The following is a 19,716-nucleotide window of genomic DNA, read 5'->3' as shown; positions in this document are numbered from 1 at the left end:
TTATTGAAAACTAAAAGAACCAAAAAGGACAAAGATATGATATAAAAATATAGGGAAAATAGAGAACACACGTGGTCGATTATCAATATTAAGGTTAGTGCTACAAAGTGGCGGATTTAAATTTTTTTTTTAGGGTGTGTACATATATATTAATAATATAGATTTTTTATAACTAGGTGTATATGATAAATTTTAGGATGGGCACGATAAAATTTCAAGGTAAACACACATATAGGAAAATTTTTGAATTTCATAAAATTTCAGGGTGGGCATGATCAACATAAGTCCGCCACCGGTGCCACCACCTAAATTTTTTAAATTTAGCTTAGTGCAAAAATAATGTCTAAACTATTTTTTTTAACTCTAGGTATTTAAAGAATTCTTCGCTCAAAGTAGACGTCTAGCATTTCTAACATTACTCTTTCAAGTGTCTATGTCGTACCAGTCATTAAAAAAAGTTGTTATATGAACGTGTCGTATTTATACTTTTTTTGAAACTTTTAACTTTTTTAAAAAATTCAAATTTCCTTTTAAAATTAAAAAAATCTAAAATCTTAAAATCTCTAATTTCAAACCCTATTTCCAGTAATCGTCGATTATCTCCGACCACTGTCTCTGTTACCACCCACCCACTGATCGGTCATCATCTTTCTCGTCATCCCAACCCTAAATACATAAACTCATAAGGTCCTAACCCTAAATTTAATGTGTGAAAGATTTAACTGGATTTAATCCTAACAATCCTAACATATAGGTGATTCATACAGGGAGGGAGGAGACGAGGAGGAAAATATTTTTTAATATTTTTTAAAAAATATTTTTATTTTGTAGAAAATAAAATTTTTAAAAAATTTAAACACGACATGTGTTAAATAATGATTTTTTTAACGATTATTAAACATAAATACTTAAAAAATAATATAAAATATCAAACACATACTTTAAACGAAAATTTTTATAAAAAAATAAAAAATAATATAATTTAGAAAATATTATTTTCATTAAATACCTAAACATTTGCCATCTCTATAAGGATGATGTCTCTCTTTTCAACTTGCAAGTGACTTGAAACCTTGAACTAATCTTTATCATAGGCATAATAACAAAAAAAACATATCATCATTAAATACCCAACTCATTAAAATTAAGAATTTTGTACGAGTATACATCAAAGAAATAAGTTCTGTTTAGATTAAAAACATAATGATTTATGAAAATAATCTAAATTAATTTACTTTTAAATAAATTAACCGCTATTTTTGTCAAGTTGAGAATTAATAATGTTATTTTTGATCCATTATCTAAAAATGATAAATATTTCAACCAGTGAAAAAATCGATTATTATTATTAAATCTTTCCAAGATTTGAATCTTTAATTTTTTATTAATGTGATTTTTATTGATCAGATCAATTGATTCTGCTGTGATTATTTTAATATGCATGGTATCTGCATGGTCGTATTGACTTGTGGGCGTAGGCGCGTGGTGAAATGAATGGATAGGATTGCAGAGTTGGCTCCAGCACACCTTTCCTGAAAACTCTCGCCTAGAATCATCTTTTATATATTTTTTACGTTAAACTCAAGATTTCATTTCTCTTTTACTATTCCACCTTCACTCAAATCTACAAACTTTATTTATTTTCTGGGTTTGGGATTTCACGGATCAATTTTTCCTATTAAAGTATTAGGTAAACAACTCATTAAAATAATACTTTTTTATATTTCTTTACTAAAATAGTAGTTAAAATATTTTAATTTTTAAAATATAATTTATTTATATTAAAAAAACGTCTTTACTTACTCTACTGGTCATTTGAACTTGTTTCTACAATACTCATCTAGTACATATCACTTATGTCTTACGTGATAAAATAATTTTGATACCACAAATCATTGGCTGGTCTCGTCTATCTACATGTCTTTATATAAAACAAATCTATAAATTGTATAATATGTATTTTTAAGAAAATTATGGAAAATTTGAGATTTAGGAAATTATTCGGTTGGTAAACTTCTTTTAATTCCACAAGTTAAATTATGAAGATCGTACGTTATTAGTTAATATTTTTTTTTATTAATTAAATAAAACACATGCTAATTTTTAATCCACTTGTATATTTCATAATTTATAATTAATTTATCAAATGACAATCTAATTTTTTTATTAATTTAAGGTGATTATAAGATAATATATGTTTAAAATATTTTAATTATTTAATAATAAACATTTAAATATTTTTTATAAACATCATTCTGGAACTAAAAATTCTATATATAACACTAATTCTTTAATTAACTTATTCTAAAACATTTAATGAAATAAACGTGAAATATAAATGAATCACTTCAAATGCGGGGAAGAGATTAGTGTGCAAATTTGAGAGGGCGAGAAGTAGGTGTGGGGTCACCAACAATGAGTCTTCCCGTTGGTAATTCCTTATATATGTCTGGAAATGTGGAAGTTTTTCCAGATTTTGTTATCACACAATTTTCGAACTTTGGAAGTTGAATCCCAGAAGAAATCTATATACTCATCTCCTCCTCCCCCCCCCCAAAAAAAAAAAAGAGGAAAATTTTGGTAACCTGTTTCTCCTTTCCCTTCTTCAACGGCAGTAGCATATAAGGAGACCCTCCATTTATTTCTTTGAAGAACAAGAAATTGGAGGATTTGTTTTACTTTTTTTATAAAAAAAAAATCTTTTGGAGGGGAGGAGTTCCGAGAAGATGATAAGATGGTGGTGGGTTTCTGCTTTTCAATTAGCCGAGCTGTTTGTTAGCTCAATGGTTCATCTTTTATATGGGTTTTATGTATATAGCACTGCTGTTGCTGGGGACCTTCCTCAAGCTTTGAGTGATCGGATTTTCAAGGCTAATGCAAGTTTAGAGGTGAAAAGACAAGATCCCAGTAAAACCAACGTTGACGATCTCCCTCCTATTGTTTTGGTTCATGGCATTTTTGGATTTGGCAAAGGAGTATGTTCATCTTCTTCCTTTTGGTGTTCTTTTTTTTTTTCTTTTTCTTTTTTAGTTTAAGCTGAATTTTATGATCTGATGTGGGTTATTTTTTTGCAGAAATTTGGAAGTGTTTCATATTTTGCAGGGGCTGAGAAGAAAGACGAGAGGGTTCTTGTGCCTGATTTGGGATCTCTTACCAGCATATATGATAGGTAAATTGATTATGTAGCATAAATGGTTGCCATATAGGTTTGACTTTGTATGTTTATATGGGATTTTTTAGAGGGTTTTATGTTGGTTTCAGGGCTCGTGAATTGTTCTATTATTTGAAAGGTGGGAGAGTTGATTATGGTGAAGAACATAGCAAGGCTTCTGGGCACTCCCAGTTTGGAAGACTTTATGAACAAGGCAAGCTGAAATTTCCCTGCCCTTTATTGTTGTTTATGTGTTTTAGTGGACGAATTTGCTCACTTGATTAGCATAATAGTTTATGCTTCAAGATATTTCTGTTAAGTGGACAGGAGAAGACTATCCCTTAATTATATTCTGAATAGCGATTTACTTTTCAATTTTCGTTCTTTGTGCCGGATTGATTCGTATTCCATGTAAGCCTGGTTTAAATTGTTTTACTGCAATATTGGGATGGCAGGGCATTACCCGGAATGGGATGCTGATCACCCTATTCACATTGTTGGCCATTCAGCCGGTGCTCAGGTTGCGCGCGTATTGCAGCAGATGCTTGCTGATAAAGTTAGTCCATCTCTGATTCGAACGTAGAATCGTCTTTTACGGGATTCTTTTTCTTTGTTTTAGTGCTGATCAATTATGTTAGTCTTTCTCCTTAGGCATTCAAGGGATATGAAAATACATCTGAGAATTGGGTGTTAAGCATAACAGCCTTATCTGGGGCCTTCAATGGAACTACGAGAACTTATTTAGATGGAATGCTGTGAGCTCCCTTCAAACTAATCTTATTTGCTTAATTCAAAAGCACTGATTGAAGTGAATTCTACCATCAATTTTAAGTATGGTAAATTTTGATATCCCGAAAAATAGCCGCTTGCATTCGAACGTTTTCATGATGCTTTAGCATTGATATTCATACCATCATCCTTGTAAAGAGTTTCCTGATTCGTGGTTGCTGTGATTTTGATTGGTTTTCAGGCCGGAAGATGGGAGAAATTTGAAACCTTTATGTCTGCTACAGCTATTACGGTTGGGAGTTGTAATATATGATTGGCTGGATATCCCCTTGCTAAAGGCCTACTACAATTTCGGGTTCGATCACTTTAACTTGTCATGGAGAAACGTAGGTCTTTGGGGTCTTGTCGATTGCCTCTTGGGGAATGCAGGGCCGTGGGCTACGGGAGATTGGATCCTCCCCGATCTTACGATTCAAGGAGCCATGAAACTGAACAGTAGTCTGCAAACCTTTCCGAATACATTCTATTTCAGCTATGTTACGAAACGTACAAGGAAGTTCCTTGGTGTCACAGTTCCTTCCGGTATTCTTAGCATACACCCTATGCTTTTTTTGCGAGTTCTACAGATGAGCCTGTATCGACATCCTATCGACGTTCCTCCGCCATATAAAGGCTACCGGTGCGTCCCTAACAAACTGTTGTTTTAAGATCGCAATGCTTGAGGTTTTAAGATTGAAAACATATTCGTATTTGCAGGGACGAGGATTGGTTGGACAACGATGGAGCACTGAATACGATATCCATGACCCACCCTCGTCTCCCGGTCGAGCACTTGAGCTGTCGTGTTTTAAATGATTCGGAGTGCCTATCTTTGCAGCCAGGCATATGGTTAGTACCACCGACTTCTCCATCAATGTTTTAGTCGTGTTGCATCAGCTTGACATGGAAATGTAATGAAAAAATTGCAGGTATTACAAGATAGTAGAGGGAGATCACATATTGTTCATATTGAATAGAGAAAGAGCAGGCGTTGAATTCGATGTTTTATACGACAGCATATTTGAGCGTTGCAGAAAACATATTCTAAAGAAGACTACACAAACTATACCCAATCAAGCTACCAATGCTTGATAAGTCCACTATTTCAAGCATTTTTCTTAGTGTTGCAGACATTTTTAGGAAACTTTGTAGTCAATCAAGCTCCTTCATTTAAGAGACTACTAGGGGCAAAACCTTTTTATTTCTCACTCATGCTTGTAAGCCTGGGTAAATGTAGGAAAACATGATCAACTTCTAGTCTTCTACGATAATCAATTGCAATATCTTCACATTTTTTATTTTCTCTCATGTCGATTCAGTATTTAACGATCCAATATCATAAAAAACAATATAATTTGATTGAAAAATTCTAGAACGCTCTTCGAGTGCGGATGAACACCGTTAACGATGAGTATCATTAAATTAATTTATAAAACCTTAAATTATAAAGTACTAAACATATAATTATAAATTAGTTAAAAATCTAAATGTAATTTAATATCATATTTATAAAACATTAGTTTTTAGGGTAAAATATACCATTGATCTCCTAACTATTTACCCCTTTTGCTTTAACTATTAATTTTTTAATTTTGTCAATCAGGACACCTAACTATTTAAATCTATGGTGACATGTGTTACTATGTGATTGGATTTTCTTCTTAATATTTTTATTTAATTTAATATTTTTTTCATCCAATCAAATGGTATCACGTGTCACCAATTGAATGAATAGAAAAATAAATTAAATAAATAACAGATGTTGGTAGGTTTTGAACCCAAGATATGAGAAAAAGAAGCAAACACATTGGAATATTATTAAATGACAAACCTATCACGACGTAATATATAGTTAATGACAATATAAAAAAATAGAAAATGACCTAATAAGAACTCCAACGTGAAATAATATGATAACGTGAAATAATATGATAACATGATATATGTACACAAATATTATAATTGGTTAATATGTGAATATATTTTATTTATATTTTAAATCATTTTAATAAAAAAAATAAACATAATTTTAATATTTTATAATTGAAATATAACGAAGAGTTTCATTAACTTCGAATTTTCCTGGTAGTTGATGGCTTATCGTAGTAAGCATTTTAACTTATGCATTGACTTGCTTATATCGATTAAAGTAAGAATTTTATATTTTATCATTTATTCATTACATATTTGAAGAAACTTTTAAGAGAAACTTGATTTTATTGAATTAGTCTATTTTAATATAAAGTTGTTAAATAAGATTAGAATCCAATCGATGTTATAATATTTCAAAATATAAGATATGATAAATTTCAATTCAATAAAATTAGAATAATGAAGACAATTTATTGATTTAAAATATGTAAAATGATACACTTCCATTTATAATATATTAAATTCATTTTTATTTTATATTTTTCATTAAATGTGATTTAAAATATAAATAAAACGTATTCATTTATTAACCAATTATAATATTTATTTATATATATTTTATTTTTTACACTATTCAATTATTTCATGTTTAAGTCCTATAAAGTCATTTATTACCATTAACTATATTAAAAATTATATAGGTTATATTTTGTATTCTAAATAAATTTAATAGTCCAACTTAGTGGTTAGAGTGCTCAATTTTTGGGATTGTGTCATAGGTTCAAACACTATAGGTAGTGATTATTGATTTAATTTATTTTTCATATATTCAATTGGTAACACTTGACACCATTTGTTTGGATGGAAAATTTATTAAATAAAAAATATTAAAAAAAATCGAATCACACAATGACTCATGTCTCCATTGGATCGATTAAATTTATTAAATTAAATAAAACTTAGGACCGAATTAATAGAATGTGTACGTAATGAGAACTAAATGTGTAATTATATAAATTTTATTAACTGTCGCATCATCTCCTTTGTTAATATTTAATGGCATGTGGCTTTATTGACAATATTTAAATAGCTAGATGACCCAATTGACAAAATTGAAAAATCGGTAGTTAAAGTAAAAAGAGTAAATAGTTAAGTGGTCAATGTTATAGTTTACCTTAAAAATTAATGTTTTATAAATATTATATTTTAATTAGTTACATTTAAAATTTTAACTAATTTATAATTATATATTTAGTACTTTATAATTTAACATTTTAAAAATTAATTTAATATTGTTCATCATTAACCGTGTTCTTCGAGCATGACAACATTATCCAATTTGATTTCACGATTACTAAATATGAAAAGTTTAAAAGTGATTTGTTTTAAAAATATATTTAATTTATTTTACTATCTAAATGGTATTATATGTTTAATATATTATTATATTATTATATTTTCGACTGAAAATATATTTAATGAATAATAATATATTTAAATTGATAAGATACAATTGAATTTTTTATATAAAAATTGTTCAAATATTCTAATATTTTTTAATAATTTAAAATTTATTATTTTATAATTTGTGATATTTATTTTAATTTTTTTAATTGTGTTATTGGAGTATTTTTATTTTTAATAACTTAATTTTTATTTTTAACTTTTTTTTGTATAATTATCGATATTCGGTCTACTAATCAATTAATTTTGATTGTATATTGTGGAGAGTCAATATGTGACGACCATTATAATCCAGTTTATTTTATTCGTAAATGTTAGAGTTCGAATACTTAATTTTTAAATAATTTTTTATTTTAAAATTAGATAAATTCACAAACTTTTTATAATAATTAATTAAATTTTTATATCACATCATCTTTTATAGTACATTGTCACGTTAATATTAAAAACTATCATGTAAACACTATAACGAGTAACGGTGATCTTTATTAATAAAAAATTATCTTTTTTCAGTTTAAACACCACATTAAATATAAAATAAATCTTGAGACCACCATGTTCTTTTCAAAAATTTAAGGGACAGTCATTTACGCTCTTCCATTAGGTTAAATATATAAAACTGCCTCCGAATTAACAGGAAGCAATAGCTCTTTATTCTTTAACTATATGATGATGCTGGCATGCATTACGAGTAAGGGAATATCATTAAATTAATTTATAAAATTTTAAATTATAAAGTAATAAACGTATAATTATAAATTAGTTAAAAATATAAATGTAAATTAATTAAAATATAATATTTATAAAATATTAGTTTTTAGGATATATTATATCATTGACCACCTAACTATCTATCTATTTTTACTTTAACCACTAATTTTTTAATTTTATCAATTAGGTCACCTAACTATTTAAATATTATCAATTAAGCCACCAACAAATAAATATTAACGGAGGAGATAACGTGGCAGTTAATAAAAATTTTATATTTACACATTTAGTCCTCATTACTTACACATTCTATTAATTTGAACATAACTTTTATTTAATTCAATAAATTTAATCTTCAATCCGATGGTAACATGTGTCATTATGTAATATGATATTTTTTAATATTTTCATTTAATAAGTTTTTCATCCAATCAAATGGTGTCACATGTCACCAATTGAATGAATGAAAAATAAATTAAATCAATAACTTTTGTTGATGGGGTTTGAACCTAGGACGCAAGTCGAAAAATTAAACATCCTTACCACTAAGTTGAACTACTAAATTTGTTTAGTATATAAAACATAAACTATATAATTTATAATATAATTAATTGTAATAAATGATATTATAAGGACTCAAACATGAAATAATTGAATAATATGAAAATAATATATATATATATAAACAAATATTATAACTAATTAATAAATGAATATGTTTTATTTATGTTTTAAATCACATTTAATGCAAAAACCGTAAATTTAATATGTTATAATTGAAACATATCATTTTGCATATTTTAAAATATTATAACGTTGATCTGATTCTAATTTTATTTAACAACTCTATATTAAATTAGACTAATTCAATAAAATCAAGTTTCCCCTAAAATTTGCTTCAAGTATATAATGAATAAATAATAAAATATAAATTTTTTACTCTAACTAAGATATAAACAAAGCAATTCATTAGTTAAAATGCTTACTACAATAAATCTTCAACTATTAAGAAAAATTTTAAGTTAACGAAGTTATTCATTATATTTCAATTATAATATATTAAAATTATTTTTATTTTTCATTAAAATTATTTAAAATATAAATAAAATATATCATATTATTGTATTATTCAATTATTCCATATTAGAGTTCTTTAAGTCATTTTCTCTCTTTTTTTATTGTCATTAACTGTATACATTATGTTATGATAGGTTTGTCATTTAAATAGTGTAAAGCAATAGTTGGGATGTTTGCTTCCTCTCTATTCTTCTTGGGTTCAAACCCCTATCAACAATAATTATTGATTTAATTTAATTTTTATTAATTTAATTGTGACATATGTCACCATTTGATTGAATAAAATTTTATTAAATTAAATAAAAATATTAAGAAAAAAATCCAATTATAAAATGATACATACCACCATCTAATTAAGAATTAATAAATATTGTATTTTAATTAATTTATATTTAATTTTTAACTAATTTATAATCACACATTTAATATTTTAAAATTTAACCTTTTATAAATTAATAATTGTGCTCATCCACGATCGTAGATACTTATAGAATTTTTTACATGTATTTGTCTGAGCGCGTGTGTAATTCCTTTAGCTCAAACTTTGCTTTAATTGACTTTAAGAAGGGTCTCTCTCATGGCGCTTATGGATTTTCCCTTCGTAGATGGATTTTCCTTTCGTAGAGAGGTTATAGGTAATAGATAAGCGTTGGAAGAGGAAAGAAGTTGGATCGAGATTTTCTGGAACTCATCTTTCTGGTTTCTTGAGGAAAACTATTTTTTAATGTGTTGGACGAAGAATGAAGGAAGAGGGCATTATTGCTCTAAAAAACATGATAATATCTGGGGATATGTATGTGGTCAGGTATTTTGATTTTCTTCCTTTTTTTCTCTTTTTGGTCTTAAATTTTTCGTTGGAATTTGATGGGTTGAATTTTTATTATCATTGCAATTTAGTTGCTAATCGTTGAATCTTAATTTCTCTGTTTTTGTGGGGTTTGGATTGTGTTATTGATTGTTTTCTTTTTATATGGGATTAGAGAGTTTGCCTGATAATCCATCTGAAATCTATTAGAAATTGGAGAATCTATGGATTAAGTGATTTGGGAACTTAATTTACAAAAGATTTGCTATTCGGATTCAAGACGAGTGACTGAATCCAGTAGAGAATCATATCTGGTATTTATGTACGTATATGAAGAGGTGTTTCTGGGTTCATAGCTTTTAAGCCAGAGATTAACTTCCTGCATATATTACATTGCTTTTCCTCACACTTCATGCTTATTCATAGGGTCGATGCAAGAAAATTTATGTTACAGGTTCGGGATAAAAGAGAATCAAATTATAAATATTTTGTGGTCCGAAACAAGTTTTTACTGTACCTTGAATGAATTTGATTACTTATTTATCTAGTACTTCCACGATGCTATAGGAATCGAGTCGATTGAGCATGTCGAGAATCCTTCGTATTTTATTGTTTCTACTGCTTCCGACATGCATCTTCAGTATATATGTTAATGGACTGAAGATCTCATACTTCCTTCGACCATTATGGGAATCGCCGGCGAAACCTTTCCGTGATATCCCGCATTATTATCACGGGAATGTGTCGATGGAGAAGCTCTGTAAACTTCATGGTTGGGGGATTCGTAAGTTTCCGAGAAGGGTTTATGATGCAGTTTTGTTTAGCAACGAAGTGGATATTCTCAAAATACGGTGGCAAGAGTTGTACCCTTACATTACACAGTTTGTTCTTCTTGAGTCCAGTTCAACATTTTCAGGAATTCCGAAGCCTATGGTTTTCGCTAGCCATCGAGATCGATTCAAATTTGTTGAGCCCCGGTTGACTTATGGCACAATTAGAGGAAGGTTTAAGAAAGGAAAAAACCCTTTTATCGAGGAGGCTCGGCAGCGAGAAGCATTAGACCAGCTCCTCAAAAGAGCAGGAATTGCCGATGATGACTTGTTGATAATGTCAGATGTCGACGAGATACCGAGCAGGCATACGATCAACCTCTTGCGATGGTGTGATGACATACCTCAAGTTCTTCATCTTCGGATGAAGAAGTATCTATACTCATTCGAGTTTTTTGTGGATGATAAGAGTTGGAGAGCATCGGTTCATAGGTATCAGACTGGTAAAACGAGGTATGCACATTGTAGGCAGGCAGATGAGACTTTGGCTGATGCAGGGTGGCATTGCAGTTTTTGCTTCCGTCGCATCAGCGAGTTCATATTTAAGATGAAAGCTTACAGCCATAAAGATCGATTGAGGTTCTCTCTTCACTTGAACCCGAAACGAGTTCAGAGAGCAATCTGCAAGGGCGCGCTTCTGTTCGACATGATCCCTGAAGAGTACACATTCAAGGAAATAATCCGGAAAATGGGACCTATACCCCATTCCTTCTCGGCTGTTCATCTTCCTTCGTATCTTTTACAGAACGCGGATGAATATAAGTTTCTTCTACCTGGAAATTGTTTGAGAGAGAGAGAGCCAATTTACTTGTAGGATATTCAGATCGTACCTCTTATTTGCTGTTAATTCTAAATCTTCCTTGTGAAATTATTCATTTACACAAAATAAAACAAAATTAATGTACTGACCTCGAATCTTGGCTTTAAAAGTAGCTAATTACACTTTCAAGTCTCCTGCACAGCCTTCCATACACAGATCAATCTCTCGGAAAACACGATTTGAGAATATACGTCATTATTTAAAAATATAAGGATCTAATTGAAAATTGAAAAGGTCAAAATATTAACAAATTTTAAATTTTAAGGACTGAAATGGATAACCTTCAAAAGCGAAGTGGCACAAAGATAGTTTCCACTTTTAACATCAAAGCACGCAGATCCTATTTTTGAGTCGTATCTTATTTTATAATCTTTCATATTAAATATTCTTTTAAAATAATTAAAAATCACCAAATCATAACTAACAGGGGTTAGTTTAAGTGGTAAGTAGTTTGATATCGCTTAAGTAATGTCTCGAGTTTGATTTATTGTTTATGCATAAAATTCCTGTTGAGAGACTCATCCACCAAAATCAGATGAGCAATGCGGGTTGGTCCGAATTAGTCAAGGCGAAACCTTGAAATCAAGAGGGCAACCAATTTTTTTTTACCAAATCATATATATATATATATTTTAAATTAAGAAGAAAAATTATTACAAAAAATTGATAAAAATTAATATTATAATACAAAAAGAAAATAAAACCTACATGTTGTTCACTATTTATCAAATTGTTGAGGGTAGAGATTATATTCACTCAGAGGTCAATGTTTGGGCTTCTATGGTCAACTTAGTGGGGGCTTTTCTTCTCCTTCTAATCTTCCTTTTCATCACTGTTCCTTAGATATGCATATTTTTTATTTGAGTAAAATTAAATCTTCCAATGAAATTGAATAACAACAGTAGTCACAAAAATTAAGAAAAATAGTTGTTCTTGGATTTTAGAAACATCCTAAATCAATAAATTCTCTCCATCCTTTTGCGGTGATAAGGAAAGAAGGAATAAAATAACAATTATTAAACTTTTTTTAATATTATTAAATTTATTTGCAATATATATATATATATATATATTAAATGTTCATAGTGTTGTTCTTTTTAAGGTTATAGATTTGAGTAATTGTGTCTGTAGAGTGAATATATGTTATTAATGGTTAAAAAAATTTATTAACCAATATTACGTTATAATCAACCCAAATTATTAAAAAAGGGTAAAGTACAAAAATAGTTCATTGATTATAGGACATTGTTCTATTGAGTCATTTGACTATTAAAAGTTACAAAATGATCCCCTATTATAAGGTGTTGTTTTATTGAGTCCTCCGACTATTAAAAGTTACAAAACAATCACTCGACCATTCATATATTTCAAATTCATAATTTTTTTGTTAAAAAAATTGACGACCATCTAAGCTGAACGTTAATATGTTGATTGGGTTACGATAAAATCATATAAAATCATATTTTAACGATGTCTACTGGCATCGCTATTACTTTCATACAGTTGTTCGAAGACATAATATTTCATGCGCTAACTCGACGATATAATATTTCAAGCACTAACTCAACAACATAATATAAATGTAGAGTATCTCCATAAAATACAGTTCAAACGGTTATAGGATCAGCTTTTATCATATATAGAATCAGATTTTATCATACTCCAATTAACCTGTTAACGCCTAATTCAAACGATCGTTGATATTTTAACAAAAAATGATGAATTTAGAAGATATGAATAGATAGAAATAAACTACCACCAACAATTAGTTTGTTTTTTTATTATTAGTCAATTAGGCCTTATTTTGTTGGACGGTTATCATTTTAGTTAGCAATATAGGCTATATAAGCCCACCAAACATAATGAGTTAGTTAACCATTTTTCTTTAATTAAGTTTCAATAATAATTCTCCACTAATCTCGTATTTATTTTCTCTGCTTTTGTAAAACTAAATCCTTAATATATGTTGTCGTCTTTCTCTTTGCTCATCAACTCCGATCACCGTGGCAACTTTCTCACAAGAATATTTGGGTGAACATATTATAACTTTTAATAGTTGAGAGATTCAACAAACAACGTTATATAATAAAATAATTATTTTATAAATTTTGATAATCAGATTACTTAACCAAACAAAACACTATAATTGAAGGATCATTTGTATATTTTATTCTAAAATATATTCCACTTTAAGGCTTCCTATAATCGTGGAAACCATAAATTAATTTAAAAATGCTTTAAAGTCGAGCTCTTAACCGCCATGCCATCATGTCATGCATGACATATATCATGTTATAATGTTGCATATTCGACACATATGTTATAAGATTCCCAACACAATACACGATGTTTTTCTTGTTAATGAGGAAAATTGTTTTAATATAGGATTTGATGATTTCCTTGGTTAAGTAATCTATTTTTTTTTTGGAAAAATATAAATATTGATAATTTAATTTGAGATCTATTATAGTATATTTGAAATTTATCGTATAAAAATAATGAGTTATATAAAATAAAATAAATAGTTAAAATTGTTCATATAAATATGCTGAGTATCATATAACTTGTGTATTGTTCAAATGATGAGTTTTAATTATGAATATATTTATAAAATGAGAAAATAACCTCAGTGACCAAAAATCCCAGATAATATACGATTTTGATCAACTTTTTTTGGATTTGTGAAAATGACCAACAAAATCGCAATGCGATCTCCACTATCGTAAATTCGCGTTGTATTTCGCGTTGCGATTTTCCAAATTCATTGTGATAGTTAAAAAAAAGATTTTGTTTCACTAAGATTGTATCCGCGCGGACGTGTCGAAGACACGTATTACCACGACCACGACCACGACTGCGGCGGCAACGGCGCGCGAGAGTCCCCCTTGTTCTCTATCACTCAACAAGGAAGTGGGAAAGTCAAGCCTTAAATACCATTCTCAATAGTGTTTCCAATACTATGTGGGATTAAGCATTACCAACACTTGTTTCCAATACAATGTGATTATTCAGGAAACAATTAACAATCATGCACCTTAAAACAACTGAATCAGCAACCAATTGCATTAGTATTATACGATTAAATATGTCATAATTAAAAGTCAATCTACAATCAATCGCGGTTATTGCAATTTTAAGCAAAACATTCAAAAATAATATCACTATTTAAGGCTCAATCCCACATAGTATTGGGAACAAGTGTTGGTAATGCTCAAATCCCACATAGTATTGGAAACACTATTGGGAATAGTATTTAAGGCTTGTCTTTCACACTTCCTTGTTGAGTGATAGAGAACAAGGGGGACTCTCGCGCGCCGCCGCCGCCGTCCGTCTCGTGGTCGTGGTCGTGGTCGTGGTCGTGGTCGTGGTCGTGGTCGTGGTCGTGGTCATGCGTGTCTTCGACACGTCCGCGCGGATACTATCTTTTTAGAAAAAATTCTTAAGAAACAAAATCGCAACGACAACTGTAGACTATCGCAATGCGAAATGGAAAATCGTAACGCGATTTTCAACTATCGCAACGCGAATTTGCGATAGTGGAGATCGCAATGCGAATTAGAGATCACATTGCGATTTTGTTGGTCATTTTCACAAATCTAAAAAACGTTGGTCAAAATCGTATATTATATGGGATTTTTTGTCACTGAAATTATTTTCTCTTATAAAATTTATCATTTTAAGTTTTATATAAATTAATATTTCAACACAGGTATTTTTTTTTAATTTCTTACCCACAATATTTCCAAATTTTATTGGAATTTGATTCCTAATTATTCGGTGGCGACGACAGAATATATATATTAAGATGAAATAATTTTATAAATAGATTAAATATCAACATATTATTATACAATTTTAAAATCAAATTCTTTTTATCGATGAGTTGTTATGTGTTATTTATTACTATGCATAAAATAAAAAACTTCATGCATCAAATATATATATTATATGAAACCCCTATCAAGTGTGGATAAAATCTAACAGTAGTGTATATACAAAAGTCATATAACCATTAAAATGAAAGTAGCTTAATTTCTTAAAAACAAACCTATATGTCTTGTCTAAATTCCATCAGAGTTGACCGACAAGGAGGAAAATGGTGGCCGTCTTAGCTGATGAGCTAATTTCAAGTGTTTCTCCGCCACCAACGCCGCCGTTCTATCCTGCATACTAGTCAACACATTCTGCCACGTATTCACTCTAGATTGGACCTTCCCGTGGACTCCGACGTTCAGCTCCGCCAGCTCCTCCGCCGTCACCCCAATAACCTCTTCAGGGTCGGCCCCATCCATTACCCATATCAAACACGAACAAAACCCTTTACTTATCTCCGAATCACTGTCGGCTCGAAACCAAACTTTCCCGTTTTTATCCATCCTGACGTCGAGCCACACCTGGGTAGCGCAACCTTTGACTCGATTCTCCGGTAACCGAGCCGATTCATCAAACGGAGCGAGCATCGCCGCGTAATGCAATAACCCTTTCACGCGATCGATCGGCTCCGTCAAAGACTTGAATTCCGAAACCAAAAGCTTAACCTTGTCGGAAACTCCTTGTTTATACGTAGTGTCGGAAGGTGTTCGAGGCTTGGTTGAACAAGGCGAAACAACGAATAAATCACTAGAACCGGATTTACATTCGAATTTCGGTCTAATATTTCGCCTGGGGAATTTTAATTTAACGTTTTGAGCGTTAAGGAAATAGTGTTGGTCAAAGAAACAACGGAGGGAGAAAGTGGAAGGGGTTGTTGTTGTGGATAATGAGAACATGTTTGGACAGAAAGAAAATAAAGAAGAGGTGGAAAAAAGGAAGGGAAATTACGATAAGGGAAAAAATGAATGGGAAGACCGACAAATTCGATAACCTTGAAGAATAAAATGGAAAAAGAAGATCCTTAAACTACGCAATGGAATCGGTTGTCAGATATTTTTCTTGGAAATTCACAAGCATCGGTGTTGACCATATATAATGACAACACCCAAAGGCTGCTTGTTACCAATAATCCATGAGTTTAAAAATAACGGGGCGGCGTTGGTTATTTTTTTATTTTTTAAGTGATTATAATGATCGTTTAAATTTTAATATTTGTGAACATATTTGTTTATTTATTTTTAAAAATGTTTGTGTTAAGTTTTTTTTTAATACTTATGAACATGTTTGTCTAACGTCCTTGAATATATTCATCAAAAATGTTTATGTATATGTTCAGAAAAATTTTGTCCATTCTTATTTAATTAACTTAATAAATAAACATAAACAAATATTATATGAACGATTCATGAATATTTCATCAAATGTCATCTTCAACTATACTCCTACCAATAATATTTTTTTTGATGAATCGATTGATCAACAAATTTCTTCAAAAATAAATATCAAAATCATGAATTTGTCAACTTCATTAAAATCTTCAAGGTATTACAATCGCATTAAATACATTTGGTTACAAGATTTATGGAGTATCAAAATCTTTTGATAATCTTCAACATATGAGCACTTGTAAATGCCTTCGCCTCATGTTCAAAATATTGGTTCTCCAAATCTTTGAATTTTTGTCCAATCGACTCATATAAATTCAACCACCATTGTAATTATCCGATACATTCTCAAAAAACTGATAACACAAATCGGGCCAATTCAAAACACATTTATCCATCCAGAACCGTTTCTCAAATTTTGGTAGCCCGGGACGAATTCGAAAATGTGACATCTAATAGTAAATATTTAAAAAATAAATCTAAGTATACAAAAAATTATCTAAAACTCCCTTTTGTAATTGTACTAATTTTTGTGTTCGTTTTTTTTCTTTTTCCTCCACTACCAAAAGCATATTTCGCGGTAACATTATACCATAAAAATATGAAGTAAAAAAATATAGAATGATAGCATCTGAAGCTTGTCGTTGAAATTTTATCCTACTTTTAGATAAATTAATCGACGATATAATACACTTTTACCTACATTTCATAATTAACAAAAGAAAATAAAAAATATATAATTGACAACTACAAACTATAAACATAATAAAAAAAGTCAGAATATACATAAATAAAATTAAAACACAATCAAAAATTAATAAAATATATTTAACTTAGTTTGAGTGGCTTTTAACCTTTGTATCTTAATTGATAACCACATTCAAATTCAAATATAAAAAAAAATCAAAAAGAGATTTATCAACTTTAACAAAATATAATCCGAACAAAATAATAATTTTTTTTTATCGTACGACTTATTATATAAACAAAAGAGGACAATCATTGAACATAAATATGGCTTACTGGTTACATCAAGAGCCTAGGAAAACTAAGAAAACAATCATTAATAATGACTTTATTAAATAAAACTAAAACTGAAATAATATTCACTTTTAAAATTTTATTTTTGGGTGATGTTTACGGTTGTAATTTTTAATCTTTGTGTTGTTTTATTAATGAATGATCAGTACTATTATTAAAAAAAGAAAAAAAATAAGTATAACCATTAATTTTTTATAATTTAAAATAAAATAAAGAAAATTAGTTTTAATTTTTTATTGGGGCATCGACAGGGAAAAAAGAAATGTATTTTACGTTTCATCTGTGCATTTTTATTTCTAAAACTGTAAAATATATCAATTCAATAAACTAACAAAATTATTTTTGAAAAATGGGATATTAAAATCAAAATAAAATCTGAAAAATATACGGTAAATATAATAAGAAACAAAAGTAAAATAAATATACAAAAAATTAATATATTTTTGGACATATTTTATTATTATATAAATAATTAAAAGAAGTAGTACTTAGCCCAAACATATAGATTAAATATATATGAAAGTTCAAGTAATTTTTTTCTTTTTCTTTATATATATATAAACATTACTACCACCTGATCCGAAGGCAATCAATGTTTATTTTTAAATTGGTATAATGTCAAAATTAGCCCCAGACGTTTATTAAAATAGCCCTTTTATCCCATATTCTACTTTTTGGAGCATTTTGGCCCTCGATGTTTCATTTTAGGGCAAAAATAGCCCTAACATTTAATAGAATAATCACTTTGTCCCTTTTTTTTTGGCATTTTAGCCATAAATGTTTCATTTTAGGATTAAAAAACTCTTATTTTGGAGCGTTAATAGTGTGTTAACTAATGATTTTCATCTATAGAGTGAGTTTTTTGCCTCAAAGTGAAACGTTGATGGTCAAAATACTAAAAAAAAAAAGCATCAAAATGACTATTTTAATCAACATTGGGGGATCTTTTTGATGTCATGCCTTTTAAATTTTAGTTTTGGTTTCTTATGTGAGCAATGACGATAATAAAACATATTAAAAAATGCTAAAAGATATAAATACATGCCCCCTTAAACCTATTGTTAAGTATGTCAATTGATATTTATTTAGTTTTAAAATAGAAAGCACCTTTATAACAAAACGTAATAATTAACTTTATAGATATAGTTAAAATATACTATTAATAACTGAACTTTAATCATATTTTTAATTTGATAGTTAAATTATAAAATATTTCATTTAAGACATTATTTTTTTTAAAAAAAATCTGTCACTAAATCGTTAAATCCAAAAGAAATCGATGATGTGACAATTTTGTTGATGCGTGCTGATGTAAAAGTTGAAATAGTATTTTTTTATAGATTTTTTAACGTGATTTTTATGTACACTCATATTTATCTGGGCTAACTCAAACGAGACTATCAAACCTACGGCAACCCAAACCCATACATATAACCCGATCCAACCCCAAACTTTTACTCGTGTATCATCACTATCAATCCGATCAAGTGAGGATCTCTCTCCTCTAATCATTCATTACATGTTCTCTCACCTAAAACATCGTGCCAGGATAAAATAATCTTTAGTAGCTTATGGTAATTAAGGCATCAAGCATTGTCATTTTTCACATAGCACACTATTAGGCTTGAAGTTTCTTATTCACCGTTGATTCATTGCTTACATTTTATTCTATTTTTCACACAATTCATCTATAGAAGTAATTTATTTGTCATTACACACCTAGAGTTTTTTTGATCATTTTCACTTTCAAAGGTATTTGAATCACAATTGCCCATTTTAGTATTCTTTAAGCTAAATCCTCTTATTACGAGTAATTACTTAATCTTACTATTATTTCGAAATCAAACTTATCTTTTAAAAGTAAAGAGTATTGATATTAAGTAGGGAGTATCGATTTTCAACTTTCTAATATTGATACA

The 19,716-nt window shown here is 29.2% G+C and overlaps 3 protein-coding genes across 3 annotated transcripts; 2 read left to right on the top strand and 1 right to left on the bottom strand.

The window, feature by feature from the left end:
- Positions 1-2,615: 2,615 nt before the first annotated feature.
- On the top strand, positions 2,616-5,170 carry LOC120198048 (lipase-like). Its single transcript, XM_039199441.1, has 8 exons — positions 2,616-2,975; positions 3,075-3,169; positions 3,262-3,365; positions 3,607-3,707; positions 3,803-3,906; positions 4,122-4,559; positions 4,637-4,768; positions 4,849-5,170. The coding sequence occupies exons 1-8, from the start codon at positions 2,727-2,729 to the stop codon at positions 5,009-5,011; spliced, it is 1,386 nt and encodes a 461-aa protein (XP_039055372.1). The 5' UTR covers positions 2,616-2,726; the 3' UTR covers positions 5,012-5,170.
- Positions 5,171-9,571: 4,401 nt separating this feature from the next.
- On the top strand, positions 9,572-11,546 carry LOC120198049. The gene is made up of 2 exons (XM_039199443.1): positions 9,572-9,848; positions 10,416-11,546. Exons 1-2 carry the CDS (start codon positions 9,768-9,770, stop codon positions 11,490-11,492), a joined length of 1,158 nt encoding a protein of 385 aa, XP_039055374.1. The 5' UTR covers positions 9,572-9,767; the 3' UTR covers positions 11,493-11,546.
- Positions 11,547-15,507: 3,961 nt separating this feature from the next.
- On the bottom strand, positions 15,508-16,384 carry LOC120198050 (sufE-like protein 2, chloroplastic). The gene has a single exon (XM_039199444.1). It carries the CDS (start codon positions 16,265-16,267, stop codon positions 15,560-15,562), a length of 708 nt encoding a protein of 235 aa, XP_039055375.1. The 5' UTR covers positions 16,268-16,384; the 3' UTR covers positions 15,508-15,559.
- Between the last annotated feature and the right edge of the window lie 3,332 nt (positions 16,385-19,716).

This window comes from Hibiscus syriacus, unplaced genomic scaffold (assembly GCF_006381635.1).
Source record: "Hibiscus syriacus cultivar Baekdansim isolate YM2019G1 unplaced genomic scaffold, ASM638163v2 tig00117056_pilon, whole genome shotgun sequence".
Lineage (NCBI taxonomy): Eukaryota > Viridiplantae > Streptophyta > Magnoliopsida > Malvales > Malvaceae > Hibiscus > Hibiscus syriacus.
Note: the sequence above shows the minus strand (reverse complement) of the source record. Positions and strands in the feature narration are given on the sequence as shown.

Bases quoted from the DNA above. Each gene is read 5' to 3' on its own strand.
- LOC120198048 (XM_039199441.1), top strand. From the start codon at position 2,727: ATGATAAGATGGTGGTGGGTTTCTGCTTTTCAATTAGCCGAGCTGTTT. The intron at 2,976-3,074 runs GTATGTTCATCT...ATTTTTTTGCAG, and splicing joins TTTTTGGATTTGGCAAAGGA to AAATTTGGAAGTGTTTCATA. The intron at 3,708-3,802 runs GTTAGTCCATCT...CTTTCTCCTTAG, and splicing joins AGCAGATGCTTGCTGATAAA to GCATTCAAGGGATATGAAAA.
- LOC120198049 (XM_039199443.1), top strand. From the start codon at position 9,768: ATGTGTTGGACGAAGAATGAAGGAAGAGGGCATTATTGCTCTAAAAAA. The intron at 9,849-10,415 runs GTATTTTGATTT...ACGATGCTATAG, and splicing joins GGGGATATGTATGTGGTCAG to GAATCGAGTCGATTGAGCAT.
- LOC120198050 (XM_039199444.1), bottom strand. From the start codon at position 16,267: ATGTTCTCATTATCCACAACAACAACCCCTTCCACTTTCTCCCTCCGT.